At 37.5% G+C, this 24,006-nt stretch overlaps 1 protein-coding gene across 1 annotated transcript in view; it reads right to left on the reverse strand.

The window, feature by feature from the left end:
* The window catches only part of Taf4b (TATA-box binding protein associated factor 4b), a 138,489-nt gene that overhangs the window by 41,494 nt on the left and 72,989 nt on the right, over window positions 1-24,006 (reverse strand). Inside the window, exons 12-13 of the mRNA XM_027935756.3 lie at window positions 19,498-19,623; window positions 12,846-12,902 (exon numbers count right to left, since the gene is read on the reverse strand). Coding sequence (XP_027791557.2) covers window positions 12,846-12,902; window positions 19,498-19,623 — 183 coding nt within the window. The remainder of the gene's footprint in view (window positions 1-12,845; window positions 12,903-19,497; window positions 19,624-24,006) is intronic.

Consider the following 24,006-nt stretch of genomic DNA (forward strand, 5'->3'; position numbering starts at 1 on the left):
CAGGCGTGGTAGGAGGGGCATGGCAGATCCGCCGCCCGCGCCTCCAAGGTAGGCAGACCTACAACAGACCGGCGGATCAGGCCCAGGAGCCTGCCAGCGTGGTACAAACACCACCCTAATTGGAGTAGTGGCAGAGCAGAGTCGCCGCCCGTGCCAGGAACAGGCCCAGTGTCCTGCAGGCGGGGTAGTCACAACACCCCAATTGGAGTAGGGGCAGAGCAGAGCCTCCACCCGTGCCCGAAAGGTGGGCAGATCTGCGACCAACCAATGGGACAGGCCCAGTGGCCTGCCGGTACGACAGACACGTCACCCCATTTGGAGTAGGGGCAGAGTAGAGCCGCCGCCCGCGCCTGCAGGGTAGGCAAACCTGCAACCGACCGGCGGATCAGGCCCAGTGGCCTGCCGGCGTGGTACACTCGTCACCCCAATTGGAGTAGGGGCAGAACAGAGCCACCGCCAGCTCCCAGAACAGGCCCAGTGACCTGCCGGCGTGGTAGCCACGACACCCCAATTGGAATAAGGAGAGAGCAGAGCCGCCGCCCGCACCTGCAGGAAAGATACGCAAGCAGTATGAAAAGACAAGGAAAGAAAGGACCACAAGCAATGCAGGTCAATGCAACTTTAGGAGAGGTAACAGCTGCAGCAGATGGAATGTCAGATAAAGAATTCAGGATATACATGCTTCAGATGGTCTGGAGTATCAAGGAAGACATTAAACAGCAAAATCAGACAATGAAAGATCACTTCAACAACGAATTACGCAAACAAATCCAGGAAGCAAAGGATCAACTATACAGGGAGATAGAGGTTATAAAAAACAAACAAACAGAAATCCTAGAAATGCAGGAAGCAATAAACCAACTTAAAAACTCAATGGAGAATACTACCAGCAGAGTAGAACACTTAGAAGATAGAACATCAGACAATGAAGACAAAGTATTTCAACTGGAAAAGAACATAGACAGCTCAGCAAGACTGTTAAGAAACCATGAGCAGAACATCCAAGAAATATGGGATAACATTAAGAGACCAAACTTAAGAGTCATTGGGATACAGGAAGGTACAGAGCTCCAAACCAAAGGAATGAGAAGTCTATTCAATGAAATAATACAAGAAAACTTCCCAGACTTGAAGAATGAGACAGAATCCCAAATCCTAGAAGCCTACAGGATGCCGAATGTGCAAAATCATAAGAGATCCACACTTAGACACATTATAATGAAGATGCCCAACATACAGAATAAGGAGAGAATTTTAAAAGCTACAAGAGAAAGGAAGCAGATTACATTTAGGGGTAAGCCAATCAGGATAACAGCTGATCTTTCAACACAGACTCTGAAAGCTAGAAGATCCTGGAATAACATATTTCAAACACTGAAAGAAAATGGGTTCCAACCAAGAATTGTGTATCCAGCGAAATTAAGCTTCAGGATGGAGGATGAAATTAAAACCTTCCACGATAAACAAAAGTTTAAAGAATTCGCAGCTAGAAAACCATCTCTTCAAAACATCCTCGCCAAAGCATTACAGGAAGAGGAAATGGAAAATAACAATGAAAACCAACAGTGTGAGGTAGGACAGTAAAGGGGGGGGGGGAATAATCAAAGAGGAAAACAAACCATGTTTAGTAACAGAAATAAACAAATATGGCTGGAAGAACAACCCATATCTCAATAATAACCCTAAATGTTAATGGCTTAAACTCACCAATTAAGAGACACAGGCTAGTAGAATGGATCACAAAACAAGACCCAACAATATGCTGCCTACAGGAGACGCATTTGATAGGAAAAGACATACATAGGCTGAAGGTGAAAGGTTGGGAAAAATCATATCACTCATATGGACTTCGGAAACAAGCAGGAGTGTCCATACTCATATCAAATAAAATAGATTTCAAGCCAAAGTTAATCAAAAGAGATAAAGAGGGACACTACATACTGCTTAAGGGAACCATACACCAACTAGACATAACAATCATAAATATTTATGCCCCAAACAATGGTGCAGCTATGTTCGTCAAACAAACTCTTCTCAAGTTCAAGAGTCTAATAGACCACAATATCATAATCATGGGAGACTTCAACACACCTCTCTCGCCACTGGACAGATCTTCCAAACAAAAGTTGAATAAGGAAACTATAGAACTCAATAACACTATTAATAACCTAGACCTAATTGACATATATAGAGTATACCACCCAACATCAAGCAGTTACACTTTTTTCTCAGCAGCACATGGATCCTTCTCAAAAATAGATCATATATTATGTCACAGGGCAACTCTTAGACAATATAAAGGAGTAGAGATAATACCATGCATCTTATCTGATCATAATGGAATGAAACTGAAAATCAACGATAAAAGAAGGAAGGAAAAAGCATACATCACTTGGAGAATGAACAATAGGTTACTGAATGATCAATGGGTTATAGAAGACATCAAGAAGGAAATTAAAAAATTCTTAGAGATAAATGAAAACATAGACACAACATATCGGAATCTATGGGACACATTGAAAGCAGTTCTAAGAGGAAAATTCATTGCTTGGAGTTCATTCCTTAAAAAAAGAAAAAACCAACAAATAAATGATCTCATACTTCATCTCATAATCCTTGAAAAAGAAGAGCAAAACAACAGCAAAAGAAGTAGAAGGCAAGAAATAATTAAAATCAGAGCTGAAATTAATGAAATCGAAACAAAAGAAACAATTGAAAAAATTGACAAAACTAAAAGTTGGTTCTTTGAAAAAATAAACAAAATCGACAGACCCTTAGCGATGCTAGCGAAGAGAAGAAGAGAGTGAACTCAAATTACTAGCATACGGGATGAAAAAGGCAATATCACAACAGACACTTCAGAAATACAGAAGATAATCAAAAACTATTTTGAATCCTTATACTCCAATAAATTAGAAGATAGTGAAGGCATAGATAAATTTCTTAAGTCATATGATCTGCCCAGATTGAGTCAGGAGGATATCGAAAACCTAAACAGACCAATATCAATTGAGGAAATAGAAGAAACCATAAAAAGACTACCAACTAAGAAAAGCCCAGGTCCGGATGGGTATACAGCAGAATTTTACAAAACCTTTAAAGAAGAACTAATACCAATACTTTTCAAGCTACTTCAGGAAATAGAAAGGAGGGAGAACTTCCAAATTCATTCTATGAGGCCAACATCACCCTGATACCTAAACCAGACAAAGACACTTCAAAGAAAGAAAACTACAGACCAATATCTCTAATGAACCTAGATGCAAAAATCCTCAATAAAATTCTGGCGAATCGGATACAAAAACATATCAAAAAAATTGTACACCATGATCAAGTAGGATTCATCCCTGGGATGCAAGGCTGGTTCAATATACGGAAATCAATAAATGTTATTCACCACATCAATAGACTTAAAAATAAGAACCATATGATCATCTCGATAGATGCGGAAAAAGCATTCGACAAAGTACAGCATCCCTTTATGTTCAAAACTCTAGAAAAACTAGGGATAACAGGAACATACCTCAATATTGTAAAAGCAATCTATGCTAAGCCTCAGGCTAGCATCATTCTGAATGGAGAAAAACAGAAGGCATTCCCTCTAAAATCTGGAACAAGACAGGGATGCCCTCTCTCACCACTTCTGTTCAACATAGTTCTCGAAACACTGGCCAGAGCAATTAGACAGACGAAAGAAATTAAAGGCATCAAAATAGGAAAAGAAGAACTTAAATTATCACTATTTGCAGATGATATGATTCTATACCTAGCAGACCCAAAAGGCTCTACAAAGAAACTATTAGAGCTAATAAATGAATTCAGCAAAGTGGCAGGATATAAAATCAACACGCATAAATCAAAGGCATTCCTGTATATCAGCGACAAATCCTCTGAAATGGAAATGAGGACAACCACTCCATTCAAAATATCTTCAAAAAAAATAAAATACTTGGGAATCAACCTAACAAAAGAGGTGAAAGACTTATACAATGAAAACTACAGAACCCTAAAGAGAGAAATAGAAGAAGATCTTAGAAGATGGAAAAATATACCCTGTTCATGGATAGGCAGAACTAACATCATCAAAATGGCGATATTACCAAAAGTTCTCTATAGGTTTAATGCAATGCCAATCAAAATCCCAAAGGCATTTCTTGTAGAAATAGAGAAAGCAATCATGAAATTCATATGGAAAAATAAAAGACCCAGAATAGCAAAAACAATGCTAAGCAGGAAGTGTGAATCAGGCGGTATAGCGATACCAGACTTCAAACTATACTACAGAGCAATAGTAACAAAAACAGCATGGTACTGGTACCAAAACAGGTGGGTGGACCAATGGTACAGAATAGAGGACACAGAAACCAATCCACAAAACTACAACTATCTTATATTTGATAAAGGGGCTAAAAGCATGCAATGGAGGAAGGATAGCATCTTCAACAAATGGTGCTGGGAAAACTGGAAATCCATATGCAACAAAATGAAACTGAATCCCTTTCTCTCGCCATGCACAAAAGTGAATTCAAAATGGATCAAGGAGCTTGATATCAAATCAGAGACGTGCCGTCTGATAGAAGAAAAAGTTGGCTACGATCTACAGTCGGTGGGGTCGGGCTCCAAATTCCTCAATAGGACACCCATAGCACAAAAGTTAATAACTAGAATCAACAAATGGGACTTACTCAAACTAAAAAGTTTTTTCTCAGCAAAAGAAACAATAAGAGAGGTAAATAGGGAGCCTACACCCTGGGAACAAACTTCAGATAGAGCCCTAATATCCAGAGTATACAAAGAACTCAAAAAATTAGACAATAAGAGAACAAACAACCCAATCAACAAATGGGCCAAGGACCTGAACAGACACTTCTCAGAGGAGGACATACAGTCAATCAACAAGTACATGAAAAAATGCTCAACATCTCTAGCTGTCAGAGAAATGCAAATCAAAACCACCCTAAGATACCATCTCACTCCAGTAAGATTGGCAGCCATTAGGAAGTCAAACAACAACAAGTGCTGGCGAGGATGTGGGGAAAAGGGTACACTTGTACATTGCTGGTGGGACTGCAGATTGGTGCAGCCAATTTGGAAAGCAGTATGGAGATTTCTTGGAAAGCTGGGAATGGAGCCACCATTTGACCCAGCTATTCCCCTTCTTGGTCTATTCCCTAAAGACCTAAAAAGAGCATGCTACAGGGACACTGCTACATCGATGTTCATAGCAGCACAGTTCACAATAGCAAGACTGTGGAACCAACCTAGATGCCCTTCAATAGACGAATGGATAAAAAAATGTGGCATTTATACACAATGGAGTATTACTCTGCATTAAAAAATGACAAAATCATAGAATTTACAGGGAAATGGATGGCATTAGAGCAGATTATGCTAAGTGAAGCTAGCCAATCCCTAAAAAACAAATGCCAAATGTCTTCTTTGATATAAGGAGAGTAGCTAAGAACAGAGTAGGGACGAAGAGCAGGAGAAGAAGATTAACATTTAACAGGGATGAGAGGTGGGAGGGAAAGGGAGAGAGAAGGGAAATGGCATGGTAATGGAAGGAGACCCTCAGGGTTATACAGTGGAGGAGGTAGAGAGAGAGGAGGGGAGGGGAGGGGAGAGGTGGGGAGGGGGGAGGGGGGAGGATGGGAAAGGCAGCGGAGCACAACAGACACTAGTATGGCAATTTGTAAATCAATGGATGTGTAACTGATGTGATTCTGCAATCTGTGTATGGGGTGAAGGTGGGAGTTCATAACCCACTTGAATCAAAGTGTGGAATATGATATGTCAAGAAATTTGTAATGTTTTGAACAACCCACAATAAAAAATTAAAAAAAAATAAAATAAAATAGTATACCAGATGATTTAAAAAAAAAAAAGAACTCAAAAAGCTAAGCACCAAAAAAACAAACAGCAACAACAAAAAATAATCCAATCAACAAATGGGCTAAGGACCTGAACAGACACTTCTCAGAAGAGGATATACAATCAATCAACAAATATGTGAAAAAATGTTCATCATCTCTAGCAATTAGAGAAATGCAAGTCAAAACTACTCTAAGATATCATCTCACTCCAGTCAGAATGGCAGCTATTATGAAGACAAACAATAATAAGTGTTGGCAAAGATGTGGGGGAAAAGGTATGCTGATGGTGGGACTGCAGTGTATGATTATACAAATTATACACTGCAGTATATAATTTGTCCAATTATATTGGACAAATTATTGGTACAGCCAATATGGAAAGCAGTATGGAGATTCCTTGAAAATCTGGGAATGGAACCACCATTTGACCCAGCTATCCCTCTCCTTGGTCTATACCCAAAAGACTTAAAAACAGCATACTACAGGGACACAGCCACATCAATGTTTACAGCCGCACAATTCACAATAGCTAAACTGTGGAGCCAACCTAGATGCCCTTCAGTGGATGAATGAATTAAAAAAAACTGTGGCATAGAAACACAATGTAATTTTACTCAGCAATAAAAGAGAACAAAATCATGGCATTTTCAGGTAAATGGATGAAGATAATGCTAAGTGAAGTTAGTCAATCCCAAAAAAACAATGCCAAATGTTTTCTCTGATATAAGGAGGCTGACTCATCTTGGGGTAGAGAGGGGGAGCATGGGAGGAATAGATGAATTCTAGATAGGGCAGAGGGGTGGAAGGGAAAGGGAGGGGGAAGGGGATTAGCAAGGATAGTGAAATGTGATAGACATCATTATCCAAAGTACATGTATGAAGACACAAATTGTTGTCAACATACTTTATATACAACCGGGCATATGAAAAATTGTGCTGTATGCATGTAATAAGAATTGTAATGCATTCCGCTGTCATATATAAATAATCTTTTTTTAAAGTTAGTACATATAGCCAGGTGCAGTGGTGCATGCCTGTAATCCCAGTGGCGTGGGAGGTTGAGACATGATAATTTCAAGTTTGAGGTCAGCCTCCGCAACTTAGTGAGACCCTGTCTTCTAAGTAAAATATAAAAGTAAAATATTAATATAAAAGTAAAATATAAAAAGGTCTCAGTGGTTAAGTGTCCCTGGGTTGATTCCCAGTACAAAAAAAAAAAAAAAAAAAAGGCAAGAAAGTAAGTTTATATAAAGACAAAATAGTTATTATTTATAATTATTCTAATTTAACATAAAGTATAAGACTTTGATTTCCACCCAATTCTCGTCCTTACACTCTTTTTTTCTTCTTCTTCTTCTTCTTCTTCTTCTTCTTCTTAATTTCTTGTGAGTAATCTGGAAGGAAACCAACTTAAAATATCCATGCTGAGATTAAAAAAAAAATGTAATATGTATACACAATGGAGTTCTATTCAGCCATAAAGAACAAAATTATGTCATTTGCAGGAAAATGGATGGAACTTGATATAGGCCAGAGTCAGGAAGCCAAGGGTTCTTTTTCTCTTATATATGGAAGCTAAAGATCAAGAGGAAAAGAAATTGTTGGGTGGGTGGGTAGGGGGGAATCTCATAAAAAACAAAGGGAATAGAACAGAGGAAAGGGACCCACGGGAAGGTTAAGAAAGAAGGGAAATGGGAAATACTAGGAAATTATATTGGACAAATTATATTGTTACATCATATGCAGGTATGAAAATGTAACAATGAATCCCAAGCATCATATATCATTATAACGCACCAATAAAAATATGGGAAACAAAAATATCATTGTCAATCTCAAACTATCTCTAAAGAGCTTTGCAGACCACCTACCTGAAGTGTTCCCATGGCTAATGTTTTTAAGATGCTGATTTTTTTCTCATGCTAAATTATGACGTCCTTGTTTCACAAGCAGAGCAAATATTGTTACATTTGTTTTAAATACCCACCCCAAAAAGACAAAAACCCCAAACCACAAAAACAAATGAATAAGGTAAATTCAAAGAGGAAAGTAACTTCCCCAAAATGAGATCTAGGCAGAATGAATAGAAATCCAAGACTCCTTATCTAAATTCATTGCTTTTTTTTTTCTGTAATATGTACCTCTTCTACCCTGGGACAGTGATATGTCTCTTTAGACTCACACACATTCTTAATCTAAAAGTTAAGATACACATCTCTTGTGAAAATATACATGAAAAAAAAAAATCTTGTGTAGCCTTCATGGTTCTGGGAGAAAATCTTCTGGATAGTAACTGAAGTCTTCCAGGGCAACATGCTAAATCTCAGATTCCCAAATCACAGCATCTTGTTTAACCTTCACTGACCACTTAAAGGGAAAATAAGTAAAAATTAAAGCCTCCTTTTATCTCCTCCTAGACAAATGGTTCTATATGATCTGTAGAAAAACAATGGCAATAAGACCAGCATCTGGGAATCTGCTGGAAACACAAATTTTCGGGCCTTACCCTGGGTGTGGGGCATAGCAATCTGTATTTTTACATGCCCTCCAGATAATGTTCATGCACATTAAAGTTTGAGAATCACTGTCCTAGATTACTAATGCGTTAATTGTTGTTTCTCAGATATGTCATACAAGAGCTCTTTATAACTTGTCATTTTAAGTATATCTTCTTGGTCTGGGGTTGTAGCACAGTGGTAGAGTACCTGCCTAGCATGTGTGAGACGCTGAGTTCGATCCTAAGTACACATAAAAATAAAAGTCCATCAACAACTAAAAAAAATTTTTTTTAAAGAATATCTTCTCCATTCTGCCACAATTTGATTATGAGAAAAAATAAGAATGTACTTATTTTTTTCTTCCATAATGGAGATTGAACCCAGGGGTATTCTAACTCTGAGCTACATCCTCCCTCGGTCCTTTTTCAAGTTTTATTCTGAGGCAGAATCTTGCCAAATTGCCCAGCCTGGTCTCAAGCTTGTGACCCCCCTGCCTCAGCATCCTAAGTTTCTAGGATGTGCCACCATGCCTGGCTAGAATGTACTCTTAATGACAAATTTGCTTTTGCCCCATCCAATGTTCCATGAATTTTGGCCCATGCAGAAGCAACATTGTTTAAATACAATTGCTATGTTAATGGTTAGCTTAACTATTACATTTCACGGACTCTCTTTTCAAATTTCATCCTGAAAATAACCTTCCCTCTCTCATAACTAAACAATATATGTTTTAATTAGTAATGAGCCTTATAATTCAGTATGTCATTTCTTACACAATTTATATTGCTTTATGGAAAGTTGTAGTTTTTTATATCCTATGATTTCCTTAAACAAAAAATTTTAAAAAGTCTTCACAGCACTTGTTTCCTAATCTCCTATGTATTTCAATCATTCAATGCTTATTCTTTTGCCCAGTTCCTACAGGTTGCTCTGCAAATCCAATGTGCCAGTAGGTACATGGCTTGTATTCCTTTTTCTCCCCTCTACTGCCTGATTAAAAAATGAAAGTGGGAATGCTAGGAATTGTTAAAAAGAAATAAAGGAATTCTTTGTCTCACTCTGCACAGATGCACTGAACTCACATTTCCCAAAGGAGAAGAAGAAATTTAAAAGGAAATGAGGGCCACAAAATATATAACAAATGTTTTAAGAAATCAGGATTTTTGAACTGCAAGGTCAGATGGCTTGCTCTGCAGAATTTTGGATGATGTGGTAAGAAAAGAAAACACTGAGGGCTAGATGTTAATCTAGGACATACACCACACATTTCGGACAAGTCTGCAGCTGTATTAAACAAAGATGTGCTTGCTTGTTTGAAATTAGAATTTAGCAATTAGTAATCTATTTAAAACTTGTGATAATGGTGAAATGGAAGACTACCTTACATTTTAGGTAAGGTATCTAGGACAATCCCCCTGCAAATGGAAATTCTGAAAGTGTTAGTATTAAAAATTTAAAGTTATAAGACATAAAGAATCTATTTTTTTCTTTAACTGAAGCAAAAAAGACTAGTGAAAAGATAAGCACCTATATTTAAAATGAAATATTTGCATGACAAGGATATTCACAGACATTTTACCAGACAACAAGGTTTTCAATTAGATAACCCGTCAGGTCCATAAGAACAGTATATTGCAGGAGCCACTTCAATGAATTGAGAGCAAGAAAACCCAGAGATAGCCTATCTTTTATTAAAGTACCTAACGAGAATGACAAAATTGAAACATATCAACAGGAAGAATTGAAAAAATTTTTGGATATCTCCATTAAAAACCTACCCAATTTAACACAATTCATCCGCATAAGAATTTAATAGCCTTTAAAATCATATTAGAGAAAAGAATAATCTCAAGAGAAAGGATCAAGAGCAAACCTCATCCTCAACGGCTGAAAGCAAACATAGATTATGAAGGTGGTTCAGGTTATGATTTAATATTTATATGATAAATATCACTGCTGAAACGTTTCTAGCATAAATAAAGCCTACAACTTCTCTAAACAGTTCTTCATTTATTCTATACTGGCATTAATCTGTTTCCTCTGATGAGCTTGATAGGAAGGAATTACCAATTACCTAAAAAGGGAAAGCAAAGCAGCTCTAAATTAATCACCATCAAGAAATCCATGCTAATCTTTACAACTCAATGAAGACAACTGTCCAGAGAGTCAAATGGGAAAGAATAACAAACCAAAGTATTATAGTTTACATCAAGGTGATAGTGGTTAGTGTATAACCTTACACATTACCACACAAGAGAACAATTCAACTCCATATTAAGGTAGGGACAATATGCAACCAAATAAAATATGGTACCTTTGTGTAACTGATTCTGAAGGGGAGTCCTTTGAACCTTAAAGTTACTAACAGCTTTGGGGACAGGAAGATGACAAAAATGACAATATTTAACTTTCGAACATTTGCAACTAATACAGAGTGGCTCTGTTCTTGGACCAAAGCCATGTATTTGATTACCTTTTTGATCAAAGAGGATTTACAGCAGGAAGCTAATAGAAAACTTTCAAGATACTCTGGAAAGAAATTATATTTAGTTCTTTTAATGTTGCTTGAAAGAAAGTGGAGGTGCAAAGGGAAAGAAAATAAACAGGTTTGCTACTACCTGTTCTCAGTAAGAAAGGCAGTGGGGTTTTGTTTTGTTTGTCTCTCTGAATATTCTTTGAAAAATTCTGTCTACCAATTCATGCCTCAGGGAATAATTAAACAGAATACTTTAAAAAAAAAATCCAACAAACAACACACTCAAAAAAAAAAAAAATTTAAACAACACCAAAGGAAAAACTGACCTAAGATTCAGATGTTTATGAAGGAGGAACAGAAAGGTTGAGATCTTTAAGGTTAAAAGGGTAAGCTTCAGAAACATGTTTTCTAAAAAGGGAATACAAGTAGGAGAAAGTGAGGTAGGTATCCAGGCAGCCCTTAATTAAAACAAAGAGCAAGATGGGGTTTTATATCCCCGACTAATCTATCAACAAGCCAGGTTTGCTTAATGAAAGAGACAAGTACATTTCTCAAATTAACATTTTTAGATAAATTTTCCACTGAAAAGAATTTAGTACAAGAAATATTGAGTTGAAAATAAAATGGTTTCAACTCCTTTTAATGTTTTCCCTTTCTGGCATTCCTTGTCCCAACCCTGATACCTCTCTACCCAGAGTTCATGTATTTCCTTTCTGTGTGTTAATGAAAATACAACACACTGATTGTAAGAATCTTACTAGATTTCCATTTGTTTTGCCTCAGCTCCTACATTAATCCAAACAATAAGGGCCTTTAAAACATTCATAAATAACCTGCTGCTGCTGGCACCTAGGAGCCAAGTGCAGCAATGTTAAGCAACAACAAATTTCATAGTTCAAGAGGCACAGTTAAGGAAAAAAGGTTGCTCAGGAAATCACTCTTATTTAGCACAAAGATCCTTAAAAATTGCATGAAATCAGTCAAGTAACTATAGAAACCAATTTCTTCAGCTCCATATCACACGTCTCACACCTCAATTGTCTTTATTATCGTCTGCTGTCAGATCCTTAATCAGAAATGTGAACAGGCTTGATGATTTATTCAGGAGTGAAAAGAATCTGTAGGTCAAGTGAAAATTTTCACGCATGTACACACTCGTGCGTGTGCGCGCACACACACACACACACACATAATCATACACACACCACATCTTCAACCTTAGGTACTTTCATTTCATTCTGTTCTCAGCAGCTCTGGGGGCAACTCCAGTGAGATCCAATATTAAGGCTCAATTAAAATAAGCTCCAATTAGTGGAGCTTTTTTCTCTGGGGCTAGAAAAGTCAGGAAATGGATATTGGGAAATGTAAAAAGTCAGCTACTGAGAGGAGGCTGCAGACATAAATGAACTTATTTGTTGATTTCTACAGTTGCTATGCAGAGGCCTCTGGGAGTAAAAGCTTAACCAGTCTAAGCTATAAACGAAAACCCCTGCAGCTAAACATGAACTGTGTGAAACAAGGGCTCCATTCCAGAACAGAAAACTGCTGGGCCCAGAAAATTAAAAGCCAGAGGCATTTTCCATTTAAAACTAAATCCCAGTACCGCCTCCCAGCCAAAGAATTATAAGCAGTATCAGATTTACAAAACGAACAATTACCCTGGAAAAATGTAGCCTATTGTACAGTCCCAGATGCTAAATCTCAAAAGTTTCTTCTTTTTTTTTTAATCCCACACTATACTCCTCCAAGTACACTGCTGAAGTTTACAAAGAGTCATTTCTAGACAGGCCTAAGCCTTGAAAGTAAATTTTAAAAAGACAGCACATAACTCATTGACCTCATTTGAAGTACTGCCCTTGCCTTCAGCAGTTCCCGTCCTTCCCCAAGGCTTCTGCAAATGGTATGCAACAGCAAAATAAACCCTGACCTAATTGCCAGGAGAGAGCTGCCAACCTTCCCTCAAACACAAAGGCAAGCATGGTGACTTGAAAGTCCTACCTCTTTGGCTTTCTGCTTTAATCTCAGCTGTTCTGGATCTTCTTTATTGGAACGACTCTATCAAAGGAAAAGAAAATTTTAATAGAAATTACGAGCATCTAAACACCATAGTCGCAGTTAAATATTTAATAAACGACAATTTCACTTGTGATTGAAAATCCTAGCTCCAGGGGCAATGCCTCAATCCAGTCTAGCTGCACTCCCGCCCTTACTCCCCCTTCATCATCTGGGCCGGCTGCTGCATTCTAGCCTGGAGGAAGCTTATACTGAAATGATGCTAACAATGTCAGTCAGGTCCAGTTGAGGCATGACGTTCTTGTTGAAACACTGGAAACTAAAAAATGGATGGTACACATGAAGAAAAAGAAAAGAAGAACTGTTGGCGCAAAAGAATGAAAACAATCAACATTGGGCTCATCTTCAGGTAAAGGCAGTTTTGGAAAACATGCTATTTCATGAACCATGAAAATCAAGAACTTCAGTCACCTTGAAACAAATCTCTCTTTTAAAAGCATAATTTTAAAAAGGAGGAAATACATTTTAACGTTTTCAGTAAAATATCTTCTCTATAACATATATTAGAATGTCAGGCACAAGTAAATGTTCATAAATGTTTACTGACTGCCACTTTTCATAAGATTGGCATAAGAAAACAAGCTATTAGCTATACATAATTTAATCATAAAACAAAACGTAATAAACCTCATTTCTGATATCATAAATATATATTCACAAGAAAAGATGCTTGGGATAGGTGGACCTTTTTATTCATCCTAACAGTTACTTAACTCCTATAAATCTGAGTATTTTCTCTATAAAATTCAATCTTCACTAACTAAAGACAGCTAACAAGCTAAAAAAACTAAGAAGTATTCTATTATTTACTAAGCTTAACTGATAGTTTTATGAATTTACCAATACCTTTTTTAAAGAAAAGCACAAGGGTTGGAGGGTTTTCTTTGTTAAAAGAAAGCACAAGAGGCTTCAGCATGGCTTTTAATTTCAAACACTTAACTACCTATACTAAATTGTACCTAAAGCATGCATTTTTTTTCTCCATTTTAATTCCCAACCTACTAAAACAACTTTGGGACTCTTTCGTTATTCTATCTATAATATTGAGAGAATGAAAATGTGTACATGTTTATAGATAAATATGCATGTACATGTGTGTATATGATTGTTTGCTCCAGCATAATGGGCACATTTGGGTATTACATCTTTGTTAGTCATCCACCATTTATTGGTTATTCACAGTATAAATATTACACTATGGATCACTGTTCTACACTTGATATGTATGATATGTAAAATTTTAGATGAGTAAAAATACAAAAAAATGCTGATACTGATAAATGCTATAAAGAAAATAAATAGAATGATGTGATAGAACAGACAAGACTGGTGAGTACCTCTTTAGTTGATAGGGAAGTTATCTCTGAGGAGTGATATTTGAGTAGACGTCTGAATGAGAAAAAAGAAGCAGCCATGTAAAGATCTGGGGGAAGGACATTCCAAGCAGACAGCACAGCAAATACTAAAGCCTTATAATGGAAACAAACTTGGGTATAACTGAATACAGAGAGAAAGCCCCTATGTTTGAAATAGAAAATTTAAAGGGAAGAAAGGTTGAAGATCATGTGTTGCCTTATAAGGGAGTTAATTCCAGTTATAAGAACAAGCCACTGGAGGGTTTAAAGCACAGAGGAGTCGCCCCTAAGGTGCCTTTCAAAAGGGGTCTTCTGCAGCTATGTAGAGGGGGCGCTGCAGGGATTCAAGACTAAAGAACTGGCACCCAGTGCAATAAGAAGACCATTCCAAAGCAACTGTTGTGAGTAAGAGACTGAGTGAGAGAAAAATGAATGCAGACTGAACTAGCATCACAACAAAGAAGACAATGATTAGACTGGAAACACATTTTGCAGGTAAAGCCAAACAGGCTGTTGATGGGCTGAATATAGAAAATAAAATAAAGAGAGGAAACAAGGATGACTCCCAGGACCCTTGCCTAAGCAATAAGAAAGGATGGTAATTTCAACTTTCTGAGAAGCCAAAGATCTAACAAAGAGCAGATTTCGGGGGAAAGAACCCAACGTTCAGTTTTAGATGCCTAATTAGAAACCCTGGCAGACACAAGCTTGGCATACTCAAGGAACAAAAAGGTCAGTGAGACCTCCAGGGGTGGTAGCACATTTCCAGCTACTCAAGAAGCTGAGGCAGGAGGATCACAAATTCTAGATCAGCCTTTGCAGGTATTGAGATCCTCTCAAAAATTACAAAAAGGGCTGAGATCTAGCTTTGCATTAAACACCCCTGGGTTCAATCCCCGGGAGCAAAAGAGGCAGGAATAAGGTCAGAGTGGAGTGAGTGAGAGGAGCAATCTGAGGCAAGAGGGAGGTATGGGCAAGATGATGTGAGGCCTTATCAAATTTGGTAAAAAGTTTGGATTTTATTTTTAATGCAATAGAAGCCTGTGAAGTAACGCCAGCGAGCCATTAAGTGTGGAGATTCCTTATTGGTTGACTGCTGTATCGAGTTTATGTTAATTAAGATAAGCTGTGTGGAATGTATATATACCGCTCAGGTCCTACAATAAACAGCTCCCACTCCTGCTGTATCAATCTGCGCAAGTTCCTCGTCACACACACACACACACACACACACACACACACACCCGTTACTTTGCTGCAGCCGGACTGCGGCAGAAGCCAATAAAAGATTTTTGTTTTTGTGATGAAAATATTATTCTCACAATAGTATGATGAGGGATTGTAGAAGGGAATGGAGATCAGTTAGGAGGTATTATAAAAGTCCAAATAAAAGATGTTTAGGCTACAGTGGTGACGGTGGTGATAAAAACATCACCATGGACACATTTTGGGAATGAACAGGAAGTGAACTGAATGTGGGAAGAGGAGAAAGAAAGAAGCTAAAGATGACTCCTAGGATTTTTGGCTTGAACATCTGGCAAATGATGGGTGTCATCTACTGAATTAAGAAAAGCTGCAAGAGGGATGGGAAAAATCAGAGTCTTTTTGGACATAATAAATTTGAGATACCTATTAGCCACTGAAGCAATATGAAGCAGGCAATTAGCTATAGAAGCCCAGAATTTCAGGATGTATACTGAATTGGAATTAATCTTAGGAGAGAATTAAGAGGGAGGGACTGAAATCTGGGACATTAGAAGTCTGTCTGGTGAAAAACGGAAAAGCCAATAGACCAAGAGAAAGTATCATAATTTTTATCCAATAATAACTACTAGACTAGTATTTAATAGTTTATGACCTTGTTTACAGCACTTTAACTGGAAATAAAGCACCAATAAACCACCTCATTACAATGGCTGAGTGCTTGCTTATAGCACTTGTGGGCTCAAGGAAGAACATCCTGTCCTATTTCCCTGCCTGTCCCAGGGCAGGGGTCAGCACTGGGGCTGAGGCTGAGACAGTAGAAACTGCAAAGAGATAGGGCTATTGTGCCCACATCCTTGTGCGGGGCTGAGGCACCTTACCAAGGTATGGGCAAGTGGCTGAGAATACAGGTTGGTAAAAGTCTGGGGCACTTCATTGAAGCATGGGTCAATGGGTGTGGTGATTAATCGAATGAATGATGAAATGGGGTTGGGAGAATTACTAGTAACAGAGATGACAGCAACATGGCTAGTTGAGATATTAGTCACATTAATTACATTGAAAGACTGATCAGTTGAGAGCTAAATTGATTCAGGACATACATTAAACATATTAAAGGTGATAAGAGCCAAGTTTCTGACTACTGGAGAGAGTTTTTACAAACATGGAAAAGGTAGGGTAGAAAGAACCCTGAGGTACTAGATTACAGTTGGAGGAATCCATCTGAACTCATGATTGTATTATATACACACACAGATATAGGAACAATTATGAATGTATGGTTGGTTACATATATACACATACTACAAATTCCTAGATTTGTTCACTGAGAGGGCCTGACACTCTGTTAAGCAATGACAATATTATATATCTAATAGTGGTTTCTGACCACTATCTTCAACTAAAAAGAAACAGGATTCCTTACAGAAATAGTTCATTCCAGGGCTGGGGCAGGAATAGTAAAGGCTGGGCCTGTAATAGCTTGAGCCAGAAAGTAAGGACATGCCTCAGTGAGTGATAGACATATGATAAAGGACCAAAGTGCTACTCTGAAAGAGTCTCCCACTCAAGCAATTTTTAAATATCAAAATAATGATAGTGTTAGGCTCGGTGGCACATGCCTCTAATCCTAGGGGCTTGGGATATGGAGGCAGTAGGATCCCAAGTTTGAGGTCAGCCTCAGCAACTTAGCAAGGCCTTAAGGAACTTAGCGAGACCCTCAGCAACTCAGTGAGACCCTGTCTCAAAAATAAAAAGGGTTGGGGATGTGGCTCAGTAATTTAGCAGCAGTGGGTTCAATCCCTAGTACCAAAAAAAAAAAAAAAAAAAAAAGACAGTAATGGATTACAACTGGTTGAATGACACAGAAAATCATAATCCCATACTGATATGACTAAGGTAGAAAAGAACTCTTTTATATAGTAGAGTACTAATAAATGTAGGTAAGCTAACAGAAATAAAGAATTAGCATTTGGCAACCATCACAGAGAGGGCTAATTCAGACAGATATCACAATGAACACTAAGGCTGATACATGGAAGATTTTTGAGGAATGGAATGTTGATATCATCTTAAATATCTTCCTATGAAGATATTTGTGGGCTCAAGGAAGAACATCCTGTCCTACTTCCCTGCCTGTCCCAGGGCAGAGGTCAGCACTGGGGCTGAGGCTGAGACAGCAGAAACTGCACAGAGATAGGGCTATTGTGCTCACATCCTTGTGCGGAGTTGAGGCACCTACAAAGACGGAATTGGTCAATTTGAAATGAAGGGAACTGGAAGGCACCTGCATGAACAGGTGATCAAGGCTGTCTTTTGATACAGTCAGCCAAGAAGAATGTAGCATCATTTCTGTGCATTCCTGCCAAGAATGCATGACTCTGGTCATAAAGAAATACCAGATGAATCCAGGTTGAGGCTCATCCTGTATTCAGAAAGTAAGGTCTATATTGTTGAAAATTGTCAAAGACATGAATAAAGATGAAAGACCAAGACTAACTGAACGAATATGAAAAGAGATAACAACAAAATGCAATACATGTTCCTGAATGGAAAATGGAACATGAAGGAAAAATAAAGATACAGGGGAGACAGCTGGTGAAATTAAGTCAAGGGTCTATGCAATTGATGACAGTGTTACACTGCTGAGTTCCTGGGCTTGGAGGTTTACAAAGGAGACTGTCCTTATTTTTGCAAATACATACTAGAATGTTTAGAGTGTCTAAAGACTACTTTCAAATGGTTCAGAAAACAATTACTTAGTGCCAGTAGTTATACAACTCTGAATATACTTTAAAAGTTCTAAATCGAGAAATGAAGGAGGGAAGACAGACATATGGGTAAACTAATGAAAGTTTGTGTGTGTGTGTGTGTGTGTGTGAGTGTGTGTGTGTGTATTTAGAAATGGTGGAGAAGAGTAGAGATGAAGCAAATACAGTAAAATATTAAATGGAAAAACATGGGAAAGGGGGCTGAGAATACAATTCTGCTCAACTTTTCTATAGATATGAAATTAGTTCTCAAAAAAGTAATCAGTACCCTAGGCATGGTGGCACACACCTGTAATCCCAGTGTCTTGGTAGGCTGAAGCAGGTGGAGGGTCACAAGTTAAGATCTAGCACTCCTGGGTTAAATCCCCAGTATCACAAAAACAAAAACAAATTAAAAAACAATTGCGGGGCTGGGATTGTGGCTCAGTGATAAAGTGCTTGCCCCTAGTACGTATGAGGTACTGGATTGGACTCTCCGTACCGCATATAAATAAATGAATAAGATAAAGGTCCATCAACATCTAAAACTATATATATATTTTTAAAGCAATTAGTACATAATTAGGAACAAATACTCTAAAAGGAGAAGCTTCTAAGAAAACTAGAAATCAAAACTAAGGTGCTTCCAAAAAAAGAAAAAAAGACTCTAATGCTCAGCACATTTAATCCTTCTTACAATGACCATAAGCATGGAATTACATAATGCAAACTCTAGCCTAATTAAGCTTTTACTCCGTTTGGCATTAACAGTTGTGGAAACATTTCAATAAAGGAGAAAGGAAATAAATGAGTATATAGTCTCATTTATTTGTTCTCTATTCCTCTCTCATTTCCACCCATCTTATATTTCAGTCCATGTAATCCAAATTATTCCTAATTTTATCCACAATGTTTCTGTCTACTTTCCATTTTTTTTTCCTGAACTGTAACTTGGCACATATCAATTCTTATGCTAAAATTTTACAAAACATTTTTACCTGGGAGGTGGGGTGGGTGGGTAGGTATGATGCCTAACTCCTAGGAAATGAAAGTGAAGAGACAAAAGATTATGACTCATTGAACTAAATTAACTGAAAGTCACTGTACCACACTATCCTGGCTGTGAGACATACTATTACTAATTTCATTTTAAGAAATCCTCCAGAGAAATCTAAAACCTTAATAAAACGAAGACAGCCAACCAATGATAAAGCCAATTCTGACCTCACTGCCAGTCCGCATTCACTCATAAATCATGTAGGCTCTTACCTTGGCTGCCTTAAGTAACATTTCTCTTTCTTCTAAATCTTTTCTCTGTTTCTCCAATTGATCCAGCTTTTCAAGGAATTTGAGCTGTGACCGAGTATCACTAGACAGGATATAATTTTCACTTGCCTGGAAAAAAAAAAGTTTGTATGATGATCCTGGGCAATGCACTGTACATTAGATATCATTATAATTTAACTAAAGACAATAACATCAACACATAGAGGAAGCCAAATTTTCAGGTATTATTTTTGTTTCTGATAAGCAAACTTAACAAAATAAACAAATAAAAACCAGGAACCTTAATCATCCTTAAAATATGAGAGATGATCTAACATTTACATTTCAAAGAGATTTTTCTATTAAACCTCACTGGGAGCTGGGGTAAACAATTAAGCCAACCACAAGAAGAAAAATGTAAGAGAGTATATCATTTACCTATAATTTAAAACTTTTTAGTTAAATTATCGTTGATCTTAGCAGACCTTAACATAAGTAATTAAATCTTAGGCCTATGAAGACAAAAAGCAAGAAACAATCACCTCACTGAAAAATAAACCAAAGACGAAAGTTATCACTCTGGTTACTATGGTTGGGTTAGTCTAACCTTAATAACTGAATACAACTTCTATCAAAATACAACTTAAGACAAGCTGACAAATATTAAAATCCCAAAACCCTGTTTTGAGAATCCCATTAAGGTATGAATTTAGATAGAACTGTAGTCAAAGAAAGTAACTGTATAATCTGTGAGAGTCACACAGAAGTATAACTGTCTTAATTTTTCCATAAAGATGGTAAAATCTGATATGCTAAAGTGTAAATCACTGCTTTTCGGTCTAAATATTTTCTTAGCCTATGAGTACCTATCTGTCCCGTCCTCTGTCCACCCATGTGTGGTTTGATGGGCAGCAATGGTAGGGTGGGGAAGAGCACAGGGATATTCTTGATTTCTTCCCCCTCGTTTTTTTGCTGAACTGGGAATAGAATCCAAGGTTTTGCACTTGCTGGGCAAGCACTTTACCACTAAGTTGCATCCCCAGTCATTTCTTTTTAAATTTATTATTTACTTGGAGACAGGGTTTCTCCAAGCTACTCAGACTGGTCTCAAACTTTTTTTTTTTTTTCATTTTTTAATTTTTTATTGTTGGTTGTTCAAAACATTACATAGTTCTTGACATATCGTATTTCACACTTTGATTCAAGTGGGTTATGAACTCCCATTTTTACCCCATATACAGATTGCAGAATCACATCAGTTACACATCCATTGATTTACATATTGCCATACTAGCGTCTGTTGTGTTCTGCTGCCTTTCCTATCCTCTACTATCCCCCCTCCCCTCCCCTCCCCTCCCCTCTTCTCTCTCTACCCCCTCTACTGTCATTAATTTCTCCCCCTTGTATTATTTTTCCCTTTCCCCTCACTTCCTCTTGTATGTACTTTTGTATAACCCTGAGGGTCTCCTTCCATTTCCATGCAATTTCCCTTCTCTCTCCCTTTCCCTCCCACCTCTCATCCCTGTTTAATGTTAATCTTCTTCTCATGCTCTTCGACCCTACTCTGTTCTTAGTTACTCTCCTTATATCAAAGAAGACATTTGGCATTTGTTTTTTAGGGATTGGCTAGCTTCACTTAGCATAATCTGCTCTAATGCCATCCATTTCCCTGCAAATTCTATGATTTTGTCATTTTTTAATGCAGAGTAATACTCCATTGTGTATAAATGCCACATTTTTTTTATCCATTCGTCTATTGAAGGGCATCTAGGTTGGTTCCACAGTCTTGCTATTGTGAATTGAGCTGCTATGAACATCGATGTAGCAGTGTCCCTGTAGCATGCTCTTTTTAGGTCTTTAGGGAATAGACCGAGAAGGGGAATAGCTGGGTCAAATGGTGGCTCCATTCCCAGCTTTCCAAGAAATCTCCATACTGCTTTCCAAATTGGCTGCACCAATTTGCAGTCCCACCAGCAATGTACAAGTGTACCCTTTTCCCCACATCCTCACCAGCACTTGTTGTTGTTTGACTTCCTAATGGCTGCCAATCTAACTGGAGTGAGATGGTATCTTAAAGTGGTTTTGATTTGCATTTCTCTGACTGCTAGAGATGGTGAGCATTTTTTCATGTACTTGTTGATTGATTGTATGTCCTCCTCTGAGAAGTGTCTGTTCAGGTCCTTGGCCCATTTGTTGATTGGGTTGTTTGTTCTCTTATTGTCTAATTTTTTGAGTTCTTTGTATACTCTGGATATTAGGGCTCTACCTGAAGTGTGAGGAGTAAAGATTTGTTCCCAGGATGTAGGCTCTCTATTTACCTCTCTTATTGTTTCTTTTGCTGAGAAAAAACTTTTTAGTTTGAGTAAGTCCCATTTGTTGATTCTAGTTATTAACTTTTGTGCTATGGGTGTCCTATTGAGGAATTTGGAGCCCGACCCCACAGTATGTAGATCGTAGCCAACTTTTTCTTCTATCAGACGGCGCGTCTTTGATTTGATATCAAGCTCCTTGATCCATTTTGAATTCACTTTTGTGCATGGCGAGAGAAAGGGATTCAGTTTCATTTTGTTGCATATGGATTTCCAGTTTTCCCAGCACCATTTGTTGAAGATGCTATCCTTCCTCCATTGCATGCTTTTAGCCCCTTTATCAAATATAAGATAGTTGTAGTTTTGTGGATTGGTTTCTGTGTCCTCTATTCTGTACCATTGGTCCACTCGCCTGTTTTGGTACCAGTACCATGCTGTTTAGCCTCCTGAATAGTTTATGGGCATGTTCATTGTGTGGGCTTCCCAATCAATATTAAACTCACCCTACCATATATTCATCTCAGTATTTCAGACATCTGAAGGCAACTATATAGCAGAAAAACTGAATGTTAAGTTCAACAGTCAGTGCCTGGCCTGGAAATCAGTGTACAGCACCACTCCCATCTTTGCTTTATCCCCAAGCTTATGGCTGATTCAATTAACTGGGAATGAGAGATTTCATATGCCCAAAATTCTTTTTAAATTAAATTTTTATTGTTGGTATTTAACTAGATCAAAAGAGTATTACATAGTTTAAGGAACAAGGATGTATTAGTGCTACTTATTTTACTTCATGCTTAATACACAAAGAATTCCCAAATGTTTTTTAAAGTTAAACAATACAAGATAGAATATGGAACACATTATAGGCCAACCATAGAGGTTAAACATAATAACAGTGGTTTCTCAAATACTTCATCTTTACCATTTTTGTGTTCAGACACTCTGGAGATAGTTTACTGACAGGATTTAATGTAAAAAGGACAACAAACACTAAATTAAAAAGGGTGCAGACTTTTTAAATTTTAACCCTATCACATTCCCATTTTATTTCTTTTTTCTCCCAACTGCCTCTGGCATCATACATTCTTCCTTTTCTCTTCCAGATACTGCTAAACAAAGGAGTGCCTGTCCTGTTCCCACTGAGTCCCTAACCCTTTCTAAACAGCATTAACCCCAATTTTACTATGTTCCTTTATCTCAGCAGGCCTCACAAACTGAAGACTTGTGTACCAAAAGAGTAGGGCTTTACCATACATACTTATTACATATTAAATGATTTAGCAATGAAAATATGTAGCCCCAAATAATATCAACACCATCAAGTGAATCCCATCCAAAGGAACCACTTATAGTACCTTTCAACCGGAAAATAATGAAACTTCTTCATGGCCACAGGCATACAGAAAACTAAAATGTATCTTCAATGGGAAAACACCTGGCAGCAAGATCAAAAGCTTTGTAATGCATGCCATTTTTTACTTCTTTACCCAAATATCAGTTTATAGTTTATGATTAATTAGAGAATTATACCTAACCAGGTGAAAGATTATCAAAAGTAAATGGTTCAGAGAAGAAAGAGATGGTGATCTCTCTTTTTAATACATTCAGTGACTAGAATTTCTTACATTGTATGGATAAAAATAAATCCTAACTGGGATGAACTAAAACACAATGACAAGTCTAAATCTTTGATGCAAAGATTATTACAATTAAAATCTACAAAATAAGGGTGATTTTGAATTAAATTCAAGTATCATTAAATGAGTATTATTTCTGCTTAATGAAGAATGACAATCCTTTGTCTTTCTACATATGCAAATTCCAACAGTGGCATAGCTGTACTAAGGAATGTGTGAGGAAAAGTGGGCACGGGGAAAATCAATCCGAATAGGCAGTGTACAAGACAGGGTTAAGGAAGTATTAGCTTTAAGCTAAGTCAGTGAGGTCTTCCAGGTGGAGTAGATGCTACCCATTTTTGCCTAGGGCAGCTAACTTCTTGAAACATATGTTATTGATAAACAACAGAAGAATTCTATCTGATGGTTACACACATTAGAGCTCTGAGTGGCACTCAGTAAACATTACTTGGAAAAATTATCTTCTATACTAAATTGTACACATTACATTCTGTACAGAAACATTCTACTATAAATGAAAAAAAAATGATTAAGGTAGGAACAAGGAGAATTCAGTTGTAAAA

Source organism: Marmota flaviventris, chromosome 16 (assembly GCF_047511675.1).
Source record: "Marmota flaviventris isolate mMarFla1 chromosome 16, mMarFla1.hap1, whole genome shotgun sequence".
Lineage (NCBI taxonomy): Eukaryota > Metazoa > Chordata > Mammalia > Rodentia > Sciuridae > Marmota > Marmota flaviventris.